The sequence below is a fragment of the Lycium barbarum genome, chromosome 12 (genome assembly GCF_019175385.1).
Source record: "Lycium barbarum isolate Lr01 chromosome 12, ASM1917538v2, whole genome shotgun sequence".
NCBI classification, from domain to species: domain Eukaryota; kingdom Viridiplantae; phylum Streptophyta; class Magnoliopsida; order Solanales; family Solanaceae; genus Lycium; species Lycium barbarum.
Genome location: NC_083348.1, coordinates 60,529,169 through 60,553,725, shown reverse-complemented (window position 1 = coordinate 60,553,725; position 24,557 = coordinate 60,529,169). Strand labels below are relative to the sequence as shown.

Here is a 24,557-nt window from a genome sequence, read left to right as displayed (position 1 = left end):
AAGAAAGCGGAAAACGTCTAGACATGTCGACAAAATTTCACCTTTTCTTGGAGTCTTTTAAATTGCTCCACATGACCTCCCGCATTCTGCTTTGAAGATGACTTGGGCATCATTATATTTCATTTATCTTTTCATGATTAAGTGCATAAATTGTTCTGTTATATCCGCATCAGCAGATGACTCTCTCAATGTAACTAAGTGATAGTGGTATTGTGTCCACTGTTGACATCTTTGGGGGTTGATTTTGATTTCTCTTATCCTGATTGGTGATCCTTTTTTGATTGATGGGCAGTGTTTAAGAGTCCTTTTGGGGGAGAGAGTACCATGGAAGGGAAATCTAATGGGAGGATATGTGTTTTCTTTCGGTTTTAATTTTATTTTGTAAAGGAAGTTATTGAACAGTTACCTAATTTTTTGGGATCCAACACTACCCATCGTTTGATGAAAGAAAAAAAACACTACCCATCAACTAACTCAAAATTTAGAACTTAACTGCAGTTACACAGATTTCTGAATGGGTAGGATTTTATTTTTTATTTTTATTTTTTGGTATTTAAAACTGGAATTTTATATGGATGACACTTGTCATCCTATCATACTTTTGCCTCTCCTATTATCTATTATATATAGATAGATTGAAATGTACTAGTTATAGATCAAATTACATTATTTGTATACATAAATCACTAATTATAGGGCTCATTAGTTTTGGAGAAGGCAAGACATAACCAATTTTATATAGTGGTATGGCGATCATGTGGGTTTCACATGAGTAAGTCCATACAGAGGAACAGAGAAACACCTGCACCATCAATTTCCCATTGAAGTGTAAACAAGTTGGGTATTTGTGTTTTCCCCTCCTACTTCATACAAGGAACAGCTCGGTATGCTCTCTTTACACAATGTGGTCTAATTCAGCTTAATGAAAATTTGTCGCACCTTATCAATTACCTCTCTTTGACCCCACTTTCCATACGACACTTAGAAAGAAAATAGTTCTTGTCTCATGTCACTTCATGCACTTGAGGAAAGAAACCATTTTTTGTATCTTTAGCCATGAAGGGAAACTCTTGTCTGAGGATGTTGTACTAGAAGTCTGTTCACAATTGTCGATAATATCCGAGGTTGTTCATGTCTGTGGTGAATATGGTAACTAACTTGTTATAATCGGTTAAACTAGATGTAGTGTAAAAAACTTTCTCCAAATAGAAAATAATGTTATACTACTATTTCAAGAATCAAATTTGAAAGAAGCTTTTTCATGGACGATGAATCTTTGAGTTTACTTCAATATTTGGAGATTAGTTTTCATATTAAAGCATGTTGAGGTCTGCAAGCAATTCTGTTGACTGCAAATTAAAAGTGATTATATCCCTTGACTGCAACTAGGTATTCAAAGAAGATCTGAAACAAAAAATGTTCACCACCTGCCAAATATCAGCATATTCGCAAAAACAGGCACTTTCTGTCTTTTTATACTACGCAAGTTGCCCGACAAATCAGCAAGCAATCACCAACTCTGTGTTCTTTGTAATTCCATAGTCACCGAGACAACGTAAGCTGTCCAAAAGCACGCCACCTAGTAATAGTTCCTTCACATGTAGTTTTAGATCGTTCCTGATTAACATTTTCAAATGAGCAACGGAGGTAGTACTGGAAACCACACCTGTAATCTTACATAACTTAATCTGTTGGTAACTCTTAATGTTAGATAATGGTCTTTTCTGGATGGTTGGTGTAGGAATGTTATGAAAATCCAAAACGGCATTTGAGTGCATTCTAATATTGTAGCTAGCTAAATCCCGGGAATCAGCTAGATATTTTACCTCAAACACAAGCTTTTGCAGATGAACTGGTTAGCTTCTTTAGAAGCATGCCCTTCACATTCTTGACTAACTCGTGCCTGTGCACGTCTAGTGTTTTACTTCCACCACTCGTCTTGATTAAGATCTGTATTATTCCACGCTTCAACTGTAAGATGGAGTCTTCCTTAATATCATACTGATATAATACCTTCAAATCTTCCAATTTCTGTTTCCCCAAGTACAGATCCATAGCATCTATCGAGCAACAAACTGTGCTCTCTATACCTGTTTTAACATCGCGAACAGTTAAGGCAGCTTCGACTTCTATTTGTACAATTTCCTGTGTTGGCATTACCACGGAAATAATCAACTTGTCTCTAGGATTGAAAACCATATGAAGCGTCGATCCAAGATCGATTTTAAAAGAAACTTTCCACCATAAATAAGAGAAATCGTTTGATTGTAGTCCTTCTTTGGCCCCGATCCTGTATTTGACGTCCTGGATAATGTTGTTAATCCTTGAATAAACCGTAAGTGCACCTTCAGCATAGGGTCTCTTCACCAAAAATATCCTCGGGAATGAATTGTCGACATAAGCATGAAGGGTGGAGTTCTTGATAATGCCATAATCTACTAGCTTTTGTTCATCCATTAGCCGAATGCCTTTTGAAAATAGCTGCTGAAGACATTCCGGTATGCCCTCCTTATCATGTAATAAAGCTTTGACACATTTCCAATACTATCTGATACTTTAACTTTTAAAGCGACTGTCTTAGTGACCTTCAAGTATATAGTTATCTGCAAGAGCAAGAAAACATGGTCCATAATGGTGTAATTTTCACAAGAAAAATAAAAATTTACGCGTTAACATGTATTGATGTGCTGCAAAATCTATAATAGATGCATTCTAGTTTCAGTACTAGAAAGTTACTTAAACTGTGCTAACAATCATAAGCACCAGCCATCTAAATCACTCTAAAGCACAGATGAGAAGATCGGAGAATGCAATTTTGAAGGTAAAAATCATGCCGTCAACAATGCAAACTTTGTATCTTCCCTAAGAAAGTTTAGAACAGTTAAATCATGTGAAGTTTGTATTGTGTCTTGTTTTTATCAGTATACCAATAGATAGTCATTCAACGCACGGAAAAAAAAAAGAAAAAAAAAAAACATCATCCGGCTCACTCCTTATAGTCCCTAAAATAGCCACTTGAAACAAACTATACGAAGTGTATAAATGTGATTCAGGAATCAACTGCTTCTCATTGGGATCACTCAGCATGCCATTGTTTTCAAGCGCACAATTCACCAAAGGCATAGCTTTGTATATGAAGCGGTAACCCCTTGCTTCGCGTTGCATGAAAAAATCGGTACTATAATAATCAAATTTCGAGTAAACTATAATCTATGAATTTAGTACTATAATAATCAAATTTCAACTAAACTAACCAATTTAAGAAGAATTATGAAAAACCCTAGCCTTCCACCGACTCTGCGCTCCCCAACTCTGCATCATAGTATAGAATAGTATAGTATATATCTGCCACATTAACGACTCAAGGAGGCTCATTCTTCTCCAACCAGAACCCCTCAGGGTCACCCCAAAAAAATAGGGATAGCAATGGAACAGTGTGGGCACAAGGCAAGGCAGGGAAAAAGACTTAACAGGCCAGCACAGGAAGCAGTGGCAGAGTTAAGTGTGTTGAAGGAACTCAGTCCAAAAAATACACTGTACAAATAGTGTAAAAGTAATTTCTTTGGTATATAAATAAAGGGAAAAGGGTCAAATTTACCCCTAATATTTAAAACTTTTCACCCCTACCCCTACCGTTATTAAACTTTGCAAAAATATCCCCAACCCTAACGACATGTTGACCGGCTGCCCAGGTGGCTTGCCATGTTAGCCACCTGGGCAACTAGTCAGCATGCCACGTGGAAAAATATATATTTAAAAAAAAAAAAAAAAAAAAAAGTATTTGTATAATTCTTTTTAAAATAGTATGTTTTGTATAGGGACCTATCATCATTTTGTGAGGTACTCACAATCTTTAGCCCAAGGGACCTATCATCATTTTGTCTTCTCTATACCATGATTTTTCTGTACAAATTTACTATGTTTTCTTCATTTTTATAGTAGAATGAATTAAAATGTAGGGGAAAAATTAATGCCTAATAACTAAATATTTGATAAATAATTGAATTCCCTATGAGGAGATATTGAATTTTCGGAAGGATAAAGTACGTATATATACATATTAAGGAGAAATATTTACGAAACGTGACTATAGTTTTCTATTTACAAAACATAACATTACAAATCCTAAAACATAACATTACAAATCCTTTAAAAAAACATACTTTTTAAAAAAGAATTATACAAATACTTTTTTTTATATTTTCTAAAAAATAATTTTTTTTATTTCTTTAAAAAAATCAGTTTTTATTTTATTTTTTAAAAAATAATTTTTTAAAAATATATATATATTCCACATGGCATGCTGACTGGCTGCCCAAGTGGCTGACATGGCAAGCCACCTGGGCAGCCAGTCAGCATGCCGTTAGGGCTGGGGATATTTTTGTAAAGTTTGGTAACGGTAGGGGTAAAGGTAAAAAGTTTAAAGTATTAGGGGTAAATTTGCCCCTTAGTTCAAAGTACAAGGGTAAATTTGATAGTTAAGTTATTCACTCCCTTTGCCGGTTTACATTTTTTTGAATACCCTTGTTAGAATCTAAGTTGCTCTAACTCGGATGCGGGTGTCCGATACGGGTGCAGATCTAATCCTTCATGATCTACATTTTAAGATTCGGGGGTACGGATCTAGGTATGGATACAGGTGTGGGGATTCGGCTAGAAATCATTCAAATATCTATAAATAGAGCTATATATCTAAATTATGAGACGTTACGTGGAAAACTTACAAGGTATTCCGAGGAGAAAATATCGATCGAGAGGAGAATCCATGAAGGAGATAAAAGGAAAAAGATTGACTTATAAATTTCTTTCAATTTCACCTTAGCTTTTGTTTTGATTACATAAACCATTGTATATGTCCCGAATTTCTCCGTTGATTTTGGTCCAAGTACCCAAAATCAGTTGAAAGAATCTGGTATAGATCCCACACCATACCCATGTCGAGTGGACACGGGTGCGGCACTGAAAGTGAAGAGTCCGAGTAACTTAGGTTTAAAATTTCTGGCTCCGCGGCCATCGTCGAGAGCCAGGGAAGACTACGATCTTATCAAACATGGACATGCGGGTGGGACATGGCAAAGATGCCAAGCCTCGGGAACCATCTCGTATCCGGAACTCACTGGCCCAACTAATCCAAATTCGTGCCGCATAGAGTTACTCTGAGGTGTAGCGGTCCCTACTGTGGTGTCTCCATTCCTAAGGCTCGAACCTGACTAAGCGGGATAGGTTAAAATTGTGGCAAAGTCTTGACACACCCTTCCCCACCCCACCCTCATGCCTTGTCACTACCAAAACGAAAAGCCAGTACTGGAAAGAATTAAAAAAAAAAAAAAAAACCTCAAGTGCACAAGTGAGAAATCAATCTACAAAGGCTCCATAAACGAGTAACAAAACTATTTGCGGGTTTTAACTGAGAAATCAATTAAAATGTTATATAAAACTAAGACGTCCTTCATAATACTTGTATGATTTCATCAACTATGATAAGAATATACACAAATAGAAGAAGAAGGAAAAAAAAAAGAAAATTGAGATTTCCAAATAACCAAAAAATTGAGGCTGTATAGTAGGGCTCAAACCAGAGAGCTCTGATTAAGGACGAATGAGTACATGGACATATATACAAAGAATTTAAACAGATTCTACACAACAAAGAGACCGATGAGCATAACAAACTAACCTCATCTTCTTCTTCTTCTTCTTCAGTTTCATTTGTTCTCGTGCGTCCATGCTCTGCTCCATCGATCCTTTGCAACGCTTGAACGCTCCCTTTGTGACTCTATATACCTGTGCTATGATTTTCAAAAAGAGATACTCGTTCATATAGAGTATGTTGCACTTAAGGCCTTTTTTTTTGGCGTACATAACCACTCACCTTTTGAGCCGGGGCAAATTTAGCCTATAAAAATATGCTTCTTCAACCTGTTTAAATTAAAGATTTACTCATTTATTAATTCAGGATAAGAAATTACATTAATGACTTTGGAAATGAGTGGTGTTAAAATTTCTACCCTGCTTTCCCACGGGCAAACCATCAAGGTCAAAAGTCAAAACATGTTAAATTTGAAGTTTTGCTCGTGACGATCAAAAGTACAATAACACCCACCTTCAACGTCATTCTTGTATATTGTCACGACCCAACCGGATGGCCGCGACGGGCACCTGGTGCTATCCCACCCTGGCACCCCTTATCATACATTTACCTTTACATTTAGGTGAGCCACATAGCTGAATCATACTTTCTATCCATCAATCATACTATTTCCATTGGGCAACAATACACACACACACACACACACACACACACACACATATATATATATATATATATATATATATATATTACCATTATAACAATGCCCATAGCAATGTACATAAGTCGACGAGGCTAACAAAATGATATCCAAAATATAGGCCGACAAGGCCAAACACATCTAACTATATACACATATCTACGAGCCTCTAAGGAGAGTATGTCATATCATGTAGGCGGGACAGGACCCCGTTATGCCCATAAATATGTACACAAAAGAATAAATACCAAAAGCTTTAGCTCTGAAGGAAATGAAGCTCCGCTATGTAGTCCCTGAGTAATAAGGCTATGGATCAAGTCTGTCTCCCTGGCCACCTGCGGGCATGACGTAACGTCCACAAATAAAAGGACGTTAGTACGAAGAATGTACTGAGTATATAAAGCATGATCAATATCATTATGAAAGCATAATAGACGACATAGAAATAGCATAGGATGAGAGATAGTAGTATCATCGTCATAAGCACTTACTTGCTTCTCCTAGGGGCTTTCCATTTCTAACGCGTAGTTGTGTACATACATCCATATCCGTATCCGTAGTCATTTACATTTCGTATCCATAGTCGTATTCATATACATATTCTTATTCGTATTCATATCATATTTATATCTATATCATATACATATCCATATCATATACACAACATTTACCAACATTTACATAGCATACCCGACCACGAAGGTTCGGTGTTTCACGTACCCGGCCATGGCTAGGCTTGGTTGTCATACATACCTGGCCAACCAAGGCTCAGGGTTACACATACCTGGCCCTACCAAGGCTTCAGGGTTATCCGTACCCAACTGCAGTAGTGCGCGCGCATCATATATATATATATATATATATATATATATATATATATATATATATATATATATATATACTTATATTCTACCCGGCCTTATAAGCTCGGGGTTTTATAATAGTCATACTTAGGCACATATACGTAAAAGCCCATAAACATCTTTAGCATCATCACTATTATCATCGTCATCATTATCATCATCATTATCGTCGTCATCATTATCATTATCACTATTATCGTCGTCATCATTATCGTTATCATTATTATCGTCGTTCATTACATCTATCCTTATAATATTACTCATCATATGAGGAATTTAGTACAATCGTAACATATTAAGATCATAAGCTTAGTAGCTTTTGAAGATAGCATTATTTGAAGGACATCATAGACTTATAGAAGATTTAGATATTTGGCCAAAGAACCATGCCTTATGAAAGAAGGGTTAGCCTTACATACCTTTCCGTTCAACTATTCTATCACTTGCACGTTCTCCTTCAATGCTCACGTTTCTACCTTCATTAGAGTCATACTATCATTAGAAATATCGATAGCTAGCATACATGACTAAAGCTAGAGAAAATTGGACAGCATCTCCTTTATTTATACGACTTCCTCCATATCATATATCAACTCCCAAACATCAATAAGAACATTCACAATATCATAACAATAATCTTTAATCACATACATTATCCTTACTTCTCAATTCACTTCCAATTCATCCATATTTATGGTCATAGCACACTATTTTATCCACTCATATACAATGTCTATCCCATGTTCTTAATATCATTTATAACATGATTATATTCATAATATATGAAGAATCATTACTCAACCCAAGCTATTACTCAAAAATGACATTATTCCCACATTCATGACCCATTTTCTATCTCCATCTACAATTCAAGTGTTTCAACTTCTCAATACCCTAAATAATATGGAAAGATCATAAAACTTACCTTAGATGTTGTAGGAATAAGCTTTGGATGGAAATACTTCACTTGAGCCAAAACCCTAGTTCATCTCCAATGAGATTTTTTGACTTGGATGATCTCCAATGAGTTTCTTACACTTGGTTTTCTTAGTTTGATGAAGTTGATCATAAATTTCCCTTGTGTTCTTATGGATGAAGAGTGGAGAGGGTTTCTAGAGAGTTCTTGAAGTGTTGGATGAAAAATGAAATGAAATAATGAACTTGGTCCCTTTTTAATAATGTGGAAATCTGATCTGTCGGGAAATTATACGGTCCGTATAAGTGACCGTGAAATCGCCCCTTTAACCACTCGATCCGGGCTCATTATACGTCATATTATACGGGTCGTATAAGTGACCGTAAAATCACCTCTTCAACATCTTGCCTCTATGACCATTATACGGCACATTATATGGGCCGTATAACTTTATACGGGCCGTATAACTTTATACGGTCCGTATAAGTGACTGTATAATCTTTTCACTGATCTTGTTCTCGTCACTTGGTGTGATCTCCAATCCTTATGTAACCTTCTCAACGCTTATTTATCACCTCATTAAAAATCTAAGGGACGTTATAATTCTTCTCCAAGACGCTATTTAATCATCATTAACTTGTTGCTCGTAAATCCTTTCCGATACACATCGCATGCCTTGCCCTCTCTTGGCAAACTTTCTCCTCTTACTACGAATGTCTTTAAAATCTTAATTAGGGTCATCAAATGTCATTCCTCACTCATTGAAATACCGTATATTCCGTGCTCTTCGTTAGTCTATTCACTGTGCATCAACGAAAAAATTTTCGAGGTGTAATATATATCACCCCGTGAAACAACAATATACCTAGTGTAATTCAACAAGTGGGGTCTGGGGTGGGTGGTGTGTACACATACCTTACCCCTACCTTATGAAGGTAGAGAGGTAGTTTCCGATAGACTCTCAGCTCAAGTAAAACATTTCAAAGTAGGTTTGAAAAGGGAATACAGTAGTGAATAAGCCATGTTGAAAATAATGGGGTCTGGGGTAGGTAGTGTAATTCAACAAGTGGGGTCTGGGGTGGGTGGTATGTACGCATACCTTACCCCTACCTTATGAAGGTAGAGAGGTAGTTTCTAATAGACTCTCAGCTCAAGTAAAACATTTCAAAGTAGGTTTGAAAAGGGAATACAGTAGTGAAGAAGCCATGTTGAAAATAATGGAGAAAAGAACAATAATAACAATAGATAATACATAATTGAACCAAAGGAAAACTTAACAACGCTCGACTGCCAAATAACCTTCTACCCTAATATTCGACCTTAATATCCTCCTATCTAGGGTCATCTCTTCGGTAAGTTACAGGTGTGTCATATCTTGTCTAATCACCCATCTCCAATACTTCTTCGGCTTACTAATATCTCTCGTCACACCCACCATAGTCAATCTCTCACACCTCCTCACTAGGGCATCTGTGCATCTCTTTTTCACATGTTCGAACCATCTCAGTCTCGCTTCCTTCATCTTGTCAACCACGAAGGTCACTCCCATCATGCCCCGAATATATTCATTCATAATCGTATCTCTCCTAGTATGTCCATACATCCATCTTAGTATCCTCATTTCCACTACTTTCATCTTCTGGATGTGAAAGTTCTTGACTGGCTAACTCTCGCCCTATACGACATCACTGGTCTAACAACCACTTTATAAAACTTACCTTTTAGTTTTGGTGGCACATTCTTACCACACAATAAACTAGATGCAAGCCTCGATTTAATCCACTCGCTCCAATACCATATGTAGCGCCATCGTCAATCTCCAGATGACTTGTGTATCAATTCTTACTAGGGTGATGAGGCGATGAAGCAAGGAACGAATCAAGGAAAGACCTGCTAAGAATTCGATGTTCGATGATGGACCCCTGACAAGATAGGTGAGAAGTCACTCTGGATCTTCTTTTTTTGGGCTACAACTTCGTCGATCCGACATATCACATTCCTGATTTACGATACTAAACTTTCACTTCAAATATTTTATCTTATTCTTGCTCAACATGAACCCATTTGACTCTAAGGTGCTATCTCCAAATCTCCAGCCTATTGTTAAATCTGCAATGTGTCTCGTTAATCAATACTATGTCATCTGCAAATAGCATCTACCATGAAAACTCTCCTTGATATGTCGAGTCATATCACCAAGGCAAATAAAAACAGGCTAATAGTTGATCCCTGGTGTAACCCCATCACCACTAGGAAGCGTTCTTAGCCTCCTCCCACTGTCCTTATTCGGTCTTGGCTCCATCGTAAATGTCCTTAATCGCTATAATGTATGCTACAGGTACACCTCCAGCCACCAAAGATCTCCACAGACCCCCTTTGGGACTTTCTCATATATTCTTTTCTAGGTCGTTGAACAACATATGTAAGTCTCTCTTCATCTCCCTATACTGCTCAACCAATATCTTTACAAAAGGAATGACTTGTGTAGTTGATCTTTCCGGCATGAATCTGAATTGATTTTCTGTAATAGGCACACCCTTCCTCACTCTCATATACACCACCCTGTCTAAAACTTTCAAAGTGTGATAGCAGCTTGATACCCTTATAATTGTTGTAATTTTGAATATCGTCCTTGTTCTTGTACAACGAGATCATCGTACTTCACCTATATTCTTTGGGAAATTTTGTTGTCCTAAAAATGACGTTAAACAACCCAGTCAACCACTTCATAGCTGCCTTGTTTGCGCTCTTTCAAAATTTCACTAGGATCTCCAGCCCGGTCAACCTTTCTCTTCTCATCCTACGAATATCCTCCTTAACCTCCCCAAAATTTATACCTTTACAATACCCAAAATCTCGACTACTCTCAAAGTGCTCTATATCACCCTAACACAATGTTCTTGTCTCCTTTTTTATTCAAGAGTTTATAGAAGTATGTTTGTCATCTTCATTTAGTGCATGCCTCTTTCACTAATACTTGGCCTTCCTCGTCTTTAATGCACTTCATTTTGTCCAGCTCACGGGCATTCCTCCCTCTCGACTAGTCGAGCCTCTACAACTTCTTATCCTCACCTTTATCCTGTAGTTTTCATACAAGCGTCTAAAAGTTGTCGTTTTAGCCGTTGTAACCGCTAACTTCGCTCCCTTCTTCGTCGCCTTATACCTCTCTCTATTTGTCCTCTTTTTCTCCTGGTCTTTGATCTCCACCAACTACATATGAATAACTGTCTTGGCTTTCACTTTCCCCTGGACCGCTCTATTCCATCACCAGTCCTCTCGATATCCACCAATGTTGTCTCTCAAGACCCCCAACACATCTTTAGGTGCTTTCCTAATGCAATTAGTTGTTCTATCCCACATACTGTTAGCATCCTCACTACTCCCCAAGCCCTCGTAGGCATCAAATTCTTCCCTGTCTCCTAAACTCTGGCAGTAGTCAAGCCACCCCAAATTCATCCTAAGAAACCTTGTCAAAAATATTTAAATTTTTGTTTTGTTTTGTATGTTAGATATAGCATAATAAAGGGAAAAATATATTTCATTATTAAATGAATTATAAGAAAGAAACAATAAAATTAGAAGTTGAAAAGAGTTGGGGGGGGGGGGGTGGTGGTGGTTATGATCCACGTATTGTTTAGTCCATTTTAACCCAATCCGTCTTAGTACAAGTAACATTCAGGCAGGTTAATGATCCGCCCATTTATTAACATAATTCATTTTGACTTAGCCATTTGAAACCCTTACTTTTGCGATAACGAACCCTAAATTGACCATCTGATAAAATTAGAATGATACAAAATTATGGAATTATAAAAAAAAAGTTCATAAATAAATTAACATAGTTTGCATAAATCATTCAAGGCATTTCTCTTCTTTTGTTTTTTGGTGGACTCAAACATACTGTTTCTTCAAGGAAGCTATCTATTTGAAAATTCAGTTAAAGATGATTCCATTGCTATAACTTGAATTTATATAACTCGACCATGTGGATAATAAATTGGGAATGGGCGAAAATGTACTATTATTATTTTTAAAATTGACACACATTTCTTGTTTTTCTTGATTGTTATACAATATTAGTATGTTTCGAATTTATAACAATGGAAGCACAATATTTAAAAAATTGGTTCTTGAATTTTGAATATGAAAAGTGATTTTAAATCAAATGGTGTTGTTGACAAAGCTTGAAAACATTGGCAAATCACTATTATTGCAAATATGCTTGTTAGATTTGTTATTGTTTTGGTAAGTTGATGATTGCAGTTTGTTCTTTATGATATTTAGAACTTATGTTTCAAATTTGAGCACATTTGAAGTAAATTTGGGTGTTGAATCATGTGTTTTATTATTAAAACTCAAAAGAACAAGTTGTTGTTTCTAGGAAAAAATTTGCTCACTTGAACTTTATGCAATAATGGCCGAAGTACTGTCATATATGTGCGTGAACTTTCATGCAAAAATGTTTGAAGTTCTTCCATATAGTTGCCTATAAACTCGATTTGAAAATGTCGAAGTTATCCTTAACAAACCAAGGAAAATTTCAGGACAAATATTCAAAATTTGCCTTGACAAAGCTATAATTCAGACAAAAAGGTCTGCATTTGTCAAATTTCAGCCACGAATGTTTGCAAATTTAATCCCGTTATGTCTAAAATTGTTCCAAAATAGATAAATTTACAATAAAATCCAATTTTGGCTACAACTTAAACAAGGATCCTAAATTCTGGTACTTGTATAATTCAGAGTGGTATGAAAAAGAAGCCCGATCCATCCAATGCCTAGTCTACCTAAGCCCATTAATTATCGGGCCATTTGCATGATCGCCTTCAAAGGCACTAATCTTTAATTTTTTTCCCTCAAATTGGACATCTTTAATTTTTGGCCATCGCTAAAAAAAATTTAGTTTCGGGTTTGAACTCCCGCTCAGTCAAAATTTTTTTTAAAAAAATCGCAAGGTAGAGTTTGGATTCGTCAGGCAGAATTTTGCATGCAAAACTCTACCTCAGGCAGAGTTTCAAACTCTACCTTAAGTTAGAGTTTTGCTTTCAGGCATAAGGCAAAACTTTGCCTTAAGGCAATTTTTTTTTTTACTTAGTTGGAATTTTATAAACCTCTGTCTTAAGGCCTAACTTTTGCACGAATAGGCCTAATTTTGAGTAAAAGTTTGCCTTAAGGCAAAACTCTGTCTTAAGGCCTAACTTTGGCTCGAGTAGGCCTAACTTTGCTACAAAACTCCGCCTTGCGAATTTTTTTTACTGAGCCGGCGTTCGAACCCCAAACCTCGTGGTATTAGGCGAAGGAAAAAAAATTAAAGACCACCAATTTGAGGGACAAAAATTAAAGACCAGTACATTTGAAGGGAAAGCCGCACAAAAAAATGTCCATATTGGAGTTTTGGGCTTTCCCTAGGGTCATTTGCACTTTCGGTCCTATTTTGTGCTGGTCTTTAATTTTTATCCTTCAAATGGGTTGGTTTCTAATTTTTGTCCTTCAAAATCGAATTTATGCCTAGAGGGCATAAATTACGCATCATAATATTCACAAATATCAGCTTTCTTAAAGAGGCATAAGTTCGATTTCGAAGGGCAAAATTTAAAGATCACCCATCTGAAGGCCAAACCGTGCAATTACTTCCTTTCCCTACCGTCCATGCACTTGGACATGAGTCAAAGAAATGTTACTACTGTTATTCATATTTCTAATAAATTTTAATATTTTCTTTAGATCTTTTGAGATGAATAGTCTTCTGTAAAGAGGTCTTAGAGAATTGCATTACCTATACCTATGGACATAATATAACGAAGAATAGTTTTCTTCACATTCCCCTCTCTGTTTTTCCTTTCTTTTGGGTTCTTCTCATTTTATTTACATATTTATCCATACGAGGAGTAAATCGATTTAAATTAAGTGAAAAGGATAGTAGCCAGCAACGAACAAATTAAGAACGAGCAAAAGCCAAAAGGCTTCGTCGTGGAGTGGTTGATACTTGTCGTAGCTAAGACGATTTCAGTGCCTTAATCACACATCATTTGTTTTCTTTTTTAGTCATTTGGGATTAAACTCATGAACTGTGCCTTTAATTTAATTGTTGCTTTCTGAAAGTTTGCGAATGAAGCTAATCCGCTCATAGTGAGAAGTTTTAGTTTATGAGTTCAACCATATTCAATTTTCGCTTATTGAATTTTAAATAAATTATTTATATATATTAAATAAAATTTTAATATATATAATCAATGTTTAACTATGATTTTCTGGATAAAACCATGCACCTTGTCGGTTACATGGTAAAGTACTAAAGTAAGACGATAAAAAAAGAACACATAATAAAATGACAAGGCTGATCCATATCTAATTGGTACAATTAAAGTATGATATATTGATATCCTTTATGTAACAATAAAAATGCTTTCTAGCACGTACTCTTCCTTTACGAGAAACTCTATCCAGATTCCAGATCTATGGATCTCATTTTCCAACATCAAAACGACGCTTCATCCAATTGACTTTCTGGATAAAACCATGCACCTTGTCGATTACATGGTAAAGTACTAAAGTAAGACGATAAAAAAAAAACACATAATCAAATGACAAGGCTGATCCATATCTAATTGGTACAATTAAAGTATGATATATTGATATCCCTTTATGTACCAATAAAAATGCTTTCTAGCACGTACTCTTCCTTTCGAGAACTCTATCCAGATTCCAGATCTATGGATCTCATTTTCTAACATCAAAACGACGCTTCATCCAAATCAGACATACGTATTCAAGGAAGACTGCTAAACATTTCCACATACATTTAACAATTCTAAAATCAACTTTTATATGGTTTTTTCACATTCAGTTCAATTTCCTCGTGTCCACAAATCATGTAGAGCACTTATGTTTGCCCTTTGTTTGGTTGCACTCGGTACCCGCGTACCCCTCCACTACTCCCCGTTACAATTGTTACTTTTAATAACAATTGTACTTCGTTATTTTGCTTTTTCTATTTTGCTTTTTCTGCATAATTTAAATAGTAACATATACACTAATTGATAATATATCAAACCAAAAATGCAATAAAAAGATAATCTCTACGTTATAATTACTGCATTACCGAATGGAAAGTCAAATTAGTAACAGTTGGTTGTTTAAGTGTACACCAGCGTCCAAACGGATGGAATTAATTGGAATTTGGAAGAGAAAAGAAAACAAAAAAGTATTCCCTCTGTTCATTTTTACTTGTTCACGTATGAATTTTGTATTTTTTTAAAAGAGAATAATAAATGAAGTGTATATTTTACTACAATACCTATGACTATTGGCATTGATAAAAAAAAAATTGAAAATTAATTTGGAGAATTTGTAGTTAAAAAAAATATATTTTTCTATTGATATGCTTAAGTGGATAAATAAAAATAAAAAAATATTTTTAGCATTGTGAATAAGTAAAAGGTAACGGAAGAGTAAATTACACCAATCGAAGTGTTATGGTTGAGTGGTCAAGATTTTAGGTTTTGATTTAAAAAAAAAATAATACTAGCAATGGTGATGAAATCCATGATGACGATAAGACAGCAGAAAGTAGCAGCTTCCAGGAAAGTCACCCCGTCATTCCATTTTCTTCCTCTTACCACCTGTTTCTTTCCTAACTCCACACCAAACCTGGACAATTCTTTAGGCAAACTCATAATAAATCCTAAAGTGGACCACAAAGTTGGACCATGAAAGATCCTCCATTAGTGATTCAACTTAGGACTCTTGCCTCTGACCAATCGTGATAACGTGTCAATTAAGATATTCCTTTTTATTTATTTACTCCCATTTAGTATCGAAAAAACACCGACTCTGATTAACTCAGATCACATCGTAAGATCTTTTTAAAAATTTCGTACATTTAATGAGGAAACTTTCTAAGCTCGACATTTGAAAAATCTGATTAATTGTAAAAGGATCACGTCCATTACTCCATTCTATCATATCTTTTGGTAATACTAGAATATCTTCCTCTTAGTATTATAGCTGATGTAGAGAAGTTGTTGGACGTACTTGTACTCTCTTAACCTTAATTCGCCCCAAAATCTTTACCGTACCTGCCCAAATCTTTAGGTTTCAACCCTGTTTGATAAGATTCAACATCATTTAATTTCTCCAAATATTTAACGCAAAAATTCTATTATTAAAAAGATATAGTGATCAAAAGCACACCTCAAGTATTACTTTTTTGTGAGGTTCCTATTGAACTATCAGAGGTTTGCATTTTACTAACTAAACTATCACCAACTATTTATCAAAACAGTGCGTGATGTAAAAAAAAAATGGTTTTAAAATGGTGTTAAATGACACTACATGCGGATAATTAAAGGAATTAATTAGAAAATTAAAAAACGTTAAGAGATAATAGTAAAAAACACATCTGAAGTTCACTTTTTTGCCAGTTTTCAGCACCATCAGATACTAGTCGAGGTGTGTTTTAGATAGTTAAAATAAAAAACACAAACACATGATAGTTTAGATATACGTGTTTTGATAAATAATTGATGATAGTTCAGGTAAAAAATGACAACACCTGATAGTTCATGTAAAAAACTAAAAGAAAAATAATATTTGAGACGCGTTGTTTTACCATTTTCTCTATTAAAAATGGAGAACTTCTTAATATGAGTATTTATCCCCTTATTTGGCATTATGCCCGACATGAGTCTAAATTAATTAATTTACTGGATTTCGAATAGCGCATACCAATTTTTTTTTAAAAAGGTGGTGTAGTAGATAAAGAAGATAAGATATGTGGACCAGTTGATGATGGGAAAAAAACAAGCAATTTCTAACACCCTAGTAACCAGTGGTTGCAAATGATACATCAAAGAGGTAGTAGGTTGTGCTAAGTCCACCTGAATTTTCACAAAGAAGTCTCCGTGTTCATAATGAAACTTATGAGAAACTTGGCGGACGTGGGGTACGTGTGATCTTTTTCAATATCACATGATAATGTGCGACCAAAGATCCCATAGAAGCTCATCAATCCCTTGACTTTTGCTCTGTCTCCTTAATATTTGAATTCCAAGTTAATTGAGTTAGTTTATATCAATTTCTGAATAATTATGTGAATCATGAGACTTCATCATAATTTACCTTACTTATCAATCTATGACAACTTTATGTCGAACTTAACAATGAACGTACACACATGCGGAGCAACAATTTACTTACTAATTACAAATTACCTAGCGTTTAAGTAAAATTGATAATCTGAGAGAAAGATAAACAAAATAATACGAACTCCTTCCGTCCCAATTCAGTGTCTTAGTTTAACTAGACAAAAAGTGTAAGAAATAAAAAGAGATTATTGAATCTTATGGTTGTAAATTAAAGATATGTATAATGTATTAAAATGTCATTTTGTAATTTTAAACTTGTCATGTAGAATGTTTGACTTGTGAACTTATCAAATATAGAAAGAGACATTCTTTTTAGTACTGATCAAAATGAAAAATAAGATACTTAAATTGAGAAGGAAACCGGAGTAATATGTTAAAACTCAAATGCTTTTAGCTAACCCATACTTTTCCTTCTCTACACGCCTCTAAGGCAGGCAGTGTTCCCTTCCCTTTTTCATGTTGACACTTTCTCAATCAAAAGACTAGAGACAAATACACGTGAGCTGGCTCCTACCATGGGCTTTCCACATACACACATCACCTCTTATCCTGATTAACCTCTTCTTTCAACCATCCAAATCATCACCTTTTTGTTTCGTTAACTGGGATGTAAAGCCTAATTAAAGAGCATCGCTTTTAACCCTTTTTTCTTTAAGGGCCTGTTTGGAAAGCCACCTAGTAATTGGAATTGGTGTAATTACTAGGGTAGCCCAGTAAATTACAATGACCTGTTTATTTATCATAACGTAATTACAGTGTAATTATAAACGTGCTGTTTGGTTGCACAAGTATAATTACACAGCTAATTTAATTTAAAAATAAAAAATTAAAATTAATATTTAAAAAATATTTGCCTCTATAAATGATATTAAATTAGTTATTTAATAACACATTGTTTCTTGAAAATATATTAATTAATAATCATATATTTATAACTAATATTGTAAAAAATAATTGATATATATTTTTCAAATTAATAATATTTAATTTTAATTAATTATAAAACTTAAAAGAAGACTTTTTGTGAGAACGTCATGGATTGGATGTTTGACAAAAAAATAATATTTATAAATATAATGTCATAACATTATTCAAATGTTTGACACAAAAAATCCATCAAATGTAAGTGAAAAATAAACAACATGCAATGTGAAAGCAAATAACTTAAAATTGAAAATATAACCTAAAAATCCAAAAGAAAAAGTTTAACATAATACTCTTATGTCAAATTCTAACATTACATAAGTAAGTTCCAAAGTAACTTAAGTAAATAATTCAAAAGAAAGGGAAAATGTAAGTCTATAACCTCATTCATAACGAAATTCTATTTTAATAACGTCACTCATTAAATGCCAAGTTTGTTAATGACTCATTCTTTCCAATATTAAGAGGTATAGTTTCAAAAATTAGAATAATAACACGGTTATGATAAATGAATAAAATAAAAAAATAAAAAATACGAGCAATTACATGGAACCACAAGAAGTAAAGGTTGGGCATGAGAAGAAGGGAAATGAAAAATAAATAATATAAAAATAAAAATATATTGTAAAGAATAACAGAAATTAAAAATCAAAAGAAATTAAAATAATTGAAATAAAAAATAAAAAGAAATTTAAATAAACAAAAAAGAAATAAACTAAAAAGTAACCTTGTAATTACAGGATGTAATTATACCCAATTCTCAAGAGAGTTGAGAATTGAAGAGTGTAAGTACATCCTCTCAGTTACACTAAATTTCCACCTAACTGTTTAATTACTTGGTGAAACAAACAGGTCAAACTGTGTAATTACACTCAATTTCAATTACCTAAGTGGCTTTCCAAACAGGCCCTAAATGTTCACTTCTTATATACCACTAGTTGATGCATATAAAATGTACTATCAATTTAACTAACATCGATCGACGGTGTAAAGAAATTTATATTATCAAGTCACTTTTATTTGTTATAGAAAATAACATATGCCTTATGTTCAAATTACTATTCTCATTTTTATGAAGCTTTTTGCATTTATATATATCTTTTAGCTAGATGATTAACCTGATAATGTAAAAGTTTCTTTGCACTATGGGTATTTGTATTTATAAGTTAAAACTCATGTACTATATTTCGAGTTGCGCAACAAAACATTGATACTCTGTCATGTACCACATTGATGATATATAAGTTTTAGCATATTAAATTGACCTAGACCGACACCTATAATAATTTTTAATACAATACTTGATTTGATAATCTGAAAAATAAAGTAATAACCTATTAATCGAATGTATTGAACTAATAATGTAAAGTCCTTTACAGTATATATAAGCTAAACTCAAAATAACATTTCAGGTCTGGAAATTAGCAGATGAAGAAACAAAGTCAACCAAAACTAAGTGTATTTCTTAACGATTTACAGAGTTGTACTGCGACAAAGAAACAACTTAAAGAGATAATGATCAGCAAACCTCTAATTCTCTACATATTAATGAACTATATACAAGTCATTCCATTTCAGTACAAGCCCTTATCCAGCGAGTTTTTGGGGAGTTCCTAAGAATCTAATTAATATGAAAAAATTTAAAAAATTAGCATGACAATTTTAATAAGTACTAAGTACTAGGTAATTAACAAGCTGCTGAGGGGTTGGTGAAGGGACCGTACAAGTTTGGCTTGGATGAGTTTTGGCCTGAGCCGGCGACTCTTTCGCAGGAAGGACAGACTGTGAGGGTGGCTGCTGCCGGCAACTGCATGTACAAGGGCTGCCCTATTTTTAGAGCTTTTAGTTCTTGAAGTTCTTTGTAAAGCTTCCTGTTTTCATCTGTCAGTGTCTTGCAACATTTCTTTAAGAACTCACAGTCCACCTCTGTTTGCTTCAGCTTCGTTCTGTATAAACCACCAACATCTAATTTAATTAGATTCCTAAATTAATTCTTACGGTAAAGTAATGTTTTAACACTATTAGAGCCCGTTTGGATTGGCTTATAAGCTGTTTTCAGTTTTTTTGAGTGTTTGACTGGCCAGCTTAAAGTCATTTTATGCTTAAAATAAGCTCAAAAAAATAATTGGACCCATTTAACTTAGTTTATCTAAAGCAGCTTGGATTACCTCAACTTATTTTTTTCAGCTTATAAGCTGCAAACAGCTTTAAGCTATAAGCCAATCCAAACGGGCTCTTAATGTAGTTATGAACGATAGTTGTCATAATAATTTATATGTAATTATCTTATAAGTGACTCGTTAATATTTTTATACGACCAGTACTTAAAATATCAACTCATTTTATTATATGTACGTTTATGTGTGAGTATTTGGGTATAAAGGAAGAAGATCTCTAACCTGGCTCTTCTGTTCTGGAACCAAACTTCCACTTGACGAGGCCTTACGTTAAGCTTCCTTGCTAGGTGCTGCTTTTGCTTCTGATTATCAGAAAACTGTGAATTAGTTTTCGTCATTTAGAAAATCTAGCATATATATCCATCATGTCAAAGCATATGTATAGAGAGCGTGTTGAAGACATAACTAATTAACTAGTGTACTAATTAAATTGCACTTTTAAAAATTGACTTAAGCTTTAATACTCGTTCCAATCATATGGTGTTCATAATTGAGCATAAATTTCAAGGAAGAAAGACCTGAATTTTGTTGTACAAAATATGATTTAAATATCTATGTGGATATAAATCATTTTCATAAAAATAACATAATGAAGCTCAAAGTTAAAGCATTTGTAAAAATAGATTTTTTTAAACAAATTGCAAATAAAAGAGGATCCCATATAAATTGAGACAAAAAGTATGAGATAGTCACAACTCAGAACTTTCATACGATATGAGAGTAGGCAGAAATTCTTATTTCAACTCTCATGATGACTCGTAAAATTTAACGCGCTTGACTCATGAAAAGAATAATTTTAATTTTTAAATGAAATGACCACTTAATTCAATATAGATAAAGAGAAAAGATGGATAGCTCACAGGATTGAGAGTGCTCTGTTGCTTGAAGCTTTCCTCTAAAAGAGCAGATTGTACTTTAGTCAGCCTAAGTTTCTTCCTTGCATTATCATCATCATAATCATCTTCATCACTAACTCTAGATGAAATAACTCTTTCTACTTCTGTCACCTCACTACCAACATCTCTTTCCCTTTTCACACTGGTGTTAGAGTAGGATGAAGCAGCAGATAATTGATCCTTTGATGCAAAATTATCCTTATTTTCCGCCTTCTGATCATAGATCTGATGATCACTAGAAAGGGTTAAATTAAGAGAGGGTTCAAAACCAAGATCAAGTCTTATTGCAGCTGGCGTTTCTTTTCTTGATTTCTGATTGGTTGTTGATGAAAAACCTAATCCTAAAGCAAGGCCACTGCCATATATATCATCACAAGTACTACCCATCTATATGTATATCTGAAGAGATGATCAGTAATTTGTAGCTTGGGTTTTTGTTGAAATCTATAAAGTTAAAGAGAGTCTTGGAAATAGAGCAACAGGGGAATTATAAAAAGGGAACGGAAATGAACTTTATAATTATAAGACCTTTTTATTGCGTGGTGGGTTAGATGGAGTACTATATAGTGTGAAAATCAAAGGGATGAATGAGTAGAAAAGAGAATTTTTTAGTACTATGTTGTTTAATTGAATTGTGAAATGTCTGTTTCTCGCTCTTCATAGGTTGACATTTGACCCACCAATGTGTAATCCAGTATAATGTGTCAACAAGCGAGAAAATCAACTCGATTTGAAAATTGGATCGTTAAATATAAAATAAAAAAAAATTCATCCCATAACCCATCAAGGCTGCTCTCCTGTTAAGACTATTAGGAAGAGTCTAAGATAATTAAGGATACTTAAGGATAACACTAGGGGTGTACATGAATCGGATTGATTCGGGTATTTTAAAGACCAAATTAAATCAATTGTATTAGATTTTTAAATCTATAAACCAAATCAAACCAAACCAATAAAAATCGGGCTTTTCAACCTCAGGTTTTCTTGATTTTTTCGGGTTGCTCGGGTTTTTTGGGCTTTTTTGGTTTTTTTTTTTTCCTGTAAAGTCTTCATACAAAACATTTAACTTGTACTTCAAATATTTCTTTAGTCCCAGTAAAATACGACTATCTAATTAAGATATTTATTAAGGAAATAACACAAAATGTGAGATGAAATTGTACTAAAATATTCAACAACAACAAAAAAAGTAATGAAATTGCATAAAATAAAATGACCATAATCTAAAAGTACTAAGTCATGCTATAATTAATACGACTAAATTATAAGGCATATAGAAAATGACTATAATCTAAAAATACTAAGTCATGCTAAAATATGTACGGCTAATATGTATTAATAATATGACTAGAGATATTAAAGAAAAAAATAAAATTAAGTTATGTATTTTCACTTCTAAACCAATATAAAACTAAAGAATAGATATCCAATATTATCATTCCTAGTGTTATAATTGAATTTCTTTTGTTAGCATTAGTATTGATTTGTTTTTTTTTTTTTTTTGAGTTTTATATAAATTACTAATATCTATGCGCTATAAAACTTATTGGATCATTCAAAATTCTATTTCCAAGCTTGAATCAATATGTTAAAAGACAAAAACTATGAAAAAGTTTAAGAAACATTTATAAATTACATAATAAATATATATTTTTATGTATAAAATATTTTTAAAATTTTATAAATGTAATGTTGGGTTGGTTTGATTCGGTTTGACTATTTTTAGTTAAAACCAAACCAAACCAATAGTGTTCGAGTTTTTTTTTTTTTTTTTTTTAACCAAATCAAGTCAAACCAAATCACTAGTCAGATTTTTTTCTAGGTTTGATTCGGATTATCAGTTTGTCAGTTTCCTTTGTACACCCCTAGATAACAGTCTATAATAACTACAATTAGTTAGCTGATAAATAAATCAAACGGCCTACTACATCATGTTAGGTTATATCTTTACATGCACTATCAACATATATAAATTATTGAAATATGTGTATATAAATTATTGAAATATGTGATCATCTCGTTTATAAATTTAAGCTGATAGAGAGATCATATTTTTAATTACTTAATTAGGTTTTTTACTAATGATAGGAGCTGCATATTTCGGAAAGAAAAATAATACTTAGCAAAAGAACAACTGTTAATTAAGAACGGACGTGATCTCATTCCGACCCATTGTTACATAAGTTAATGTTCTACTAGAAGGATCAATTCGTAGAATGAATACGTAGATTCACATGGCAATGGAAGACAAATCAAGAAAATGAGAGTATGTAATTTGTTTGCTTCTAGCCATCCATTAGCATACCAAATTTCCCTGTTCTTACCACGACTTTTTTTCTCTTTCTTATAACATTCTTTGACTATTTCGATATTATAACAGTATTTACTTTTTTCGTATAAAAAATTACTAGATGTAATTATTGTGGTTTTGTAAATATGTTCATTACTTCATTAACATGTGACAACCGTCATAAGACCACATTATACACACACATATATGTAGAGTGTGTATTTCATGACCTGTGTAGATGATATGTTTCTTTTGAAATCTTCCAACTTAAAAAAGTAATAAAAGTGGGAGCGCAGTCTATCCTCTCTCCATTTAAATTTTGTTACTATTAAGAAAATATTTTGAGGAAGAGTGGTAATGGTTGCAACTTGCAAGAATATGATTCACCAACAAGTATTCAGATCTTTGCTAAACGAAAATGTTGGTGTAATGTGTTTTTTTTTTTCAAATCTATTAGCTGTGCGTAAAAGGACCCCTCTACTAATGTGCTGTACATTCGATATTGCATTCTCAGCTGCAGCTGGAATTAGGTCAATCTATAAATACCAATGAATTTATCTTATATACACTAATTTTGGTGAAAATATATGAACGGATTTAACTAATATATAATGGAATTTAACTTATATCTAACAACACCGTGTACAATTTATTGCAGATAGTTTAATTAATAAAACAGACTACTAAATTTACTTATTATAAATAGTTATTTATAATCATCCTTTAAATGATTTGATAATGTACATTGTTTTGCAATATCAAATTATAGAAGTTAAACTCAATACAATTTGAAGTAGTTTACAATATCCTATTCGTGGTTTTTGTTTAAGTTATTCATTATAAAGGCATGGGATGACCCCCCTAAGACCCAATCATCAATCACAAAGGTGTGATGCACCCAGTTTCAGAATCTACAATATGCTTTAACTAGCTAGTTGATCCTACTTGTTACTTTTATTAGCACTTTATTCTTTTGAATATTAGATAAGATAACGTCATGTCCCTTTGTTCCAATTAGAATCCTAGTGTTCTTTGCCCCTACCTTTTCAGTTGTG

General features: G+C 33.6%; 1 protein-coding gene and 1 pseudogene across 2 annotated transcripts; both read right to left on the bottom strand.

Annotated features, from left to right (window-relative positions):
* Positions 1-1,346: 1,346 nt before the first annotated feature.
* On the bottom strand, positions 1,347-2,630 carry LOC132624300 (polyubiquitin-like; annotated as a pseudogene).
* Positions 2,631-19,581: 16,951 nt separating this feature from the next.
* Positions 19,582-21,923, bottom strand: LOC132623176 (homeobox-leucine zipper protein HAT22-like). Of its 2 annotated transcripts, none has more exons than XM_060337890.1 (3): positions 21,177-21,923; positions 20,539-20,633; positions 19,582-20,085 (listed from the first exon to the last, which is right to left on the bottom strand). In XM_060337890.1, the coding sequence occupies exons 1-3, from the start codon at positions 21,597-21,599 to the stop codon at positions 19,827-19,829; spliced, it is 777 nt and encodes a 258-aa protein (XP_060193873.1). In that variant the 5' UTR covers positions 21,600-21,923; the 3' UTR covers positions 19,582-19,826. The 2 variants fall into 2 exon arrangements, with proteins under 2 accessions (XP_060193873.1, XP_060193874.1); XM_060337891.1 differs by having other exon boundaries at positions 20,539-20,618; positions 21,177-21,918.
* Between the last annotated feature and the right edge of the window lie 2,634 nt (positions 21,924-24,557).

Bases quoted from the DNA above. Each gene is read 5' to 3' on its own strand.
- LOC132623176 (XM_060337890.1), bottom strand. From the start codon at position 21,599: ATGGGTAGTACTTGTGATGATATATATGGCAGTGGCCTTGCTTTAGGA. The intron at 20,634-21,176 runs GTGAGCTATCCA...ACTAATTCACAG, and splicing joins AACAGAGCACTCTCAATCCT to TTTTCTGATAATCAGAAGCA. The intron at 20,086-20,538 runs GTTAGAGATCTT...TGGTTTATACAG, and splicing joins TTCCAGAACAGAAGAGCCAG to AACGAAGCTGAAGCAAACAG.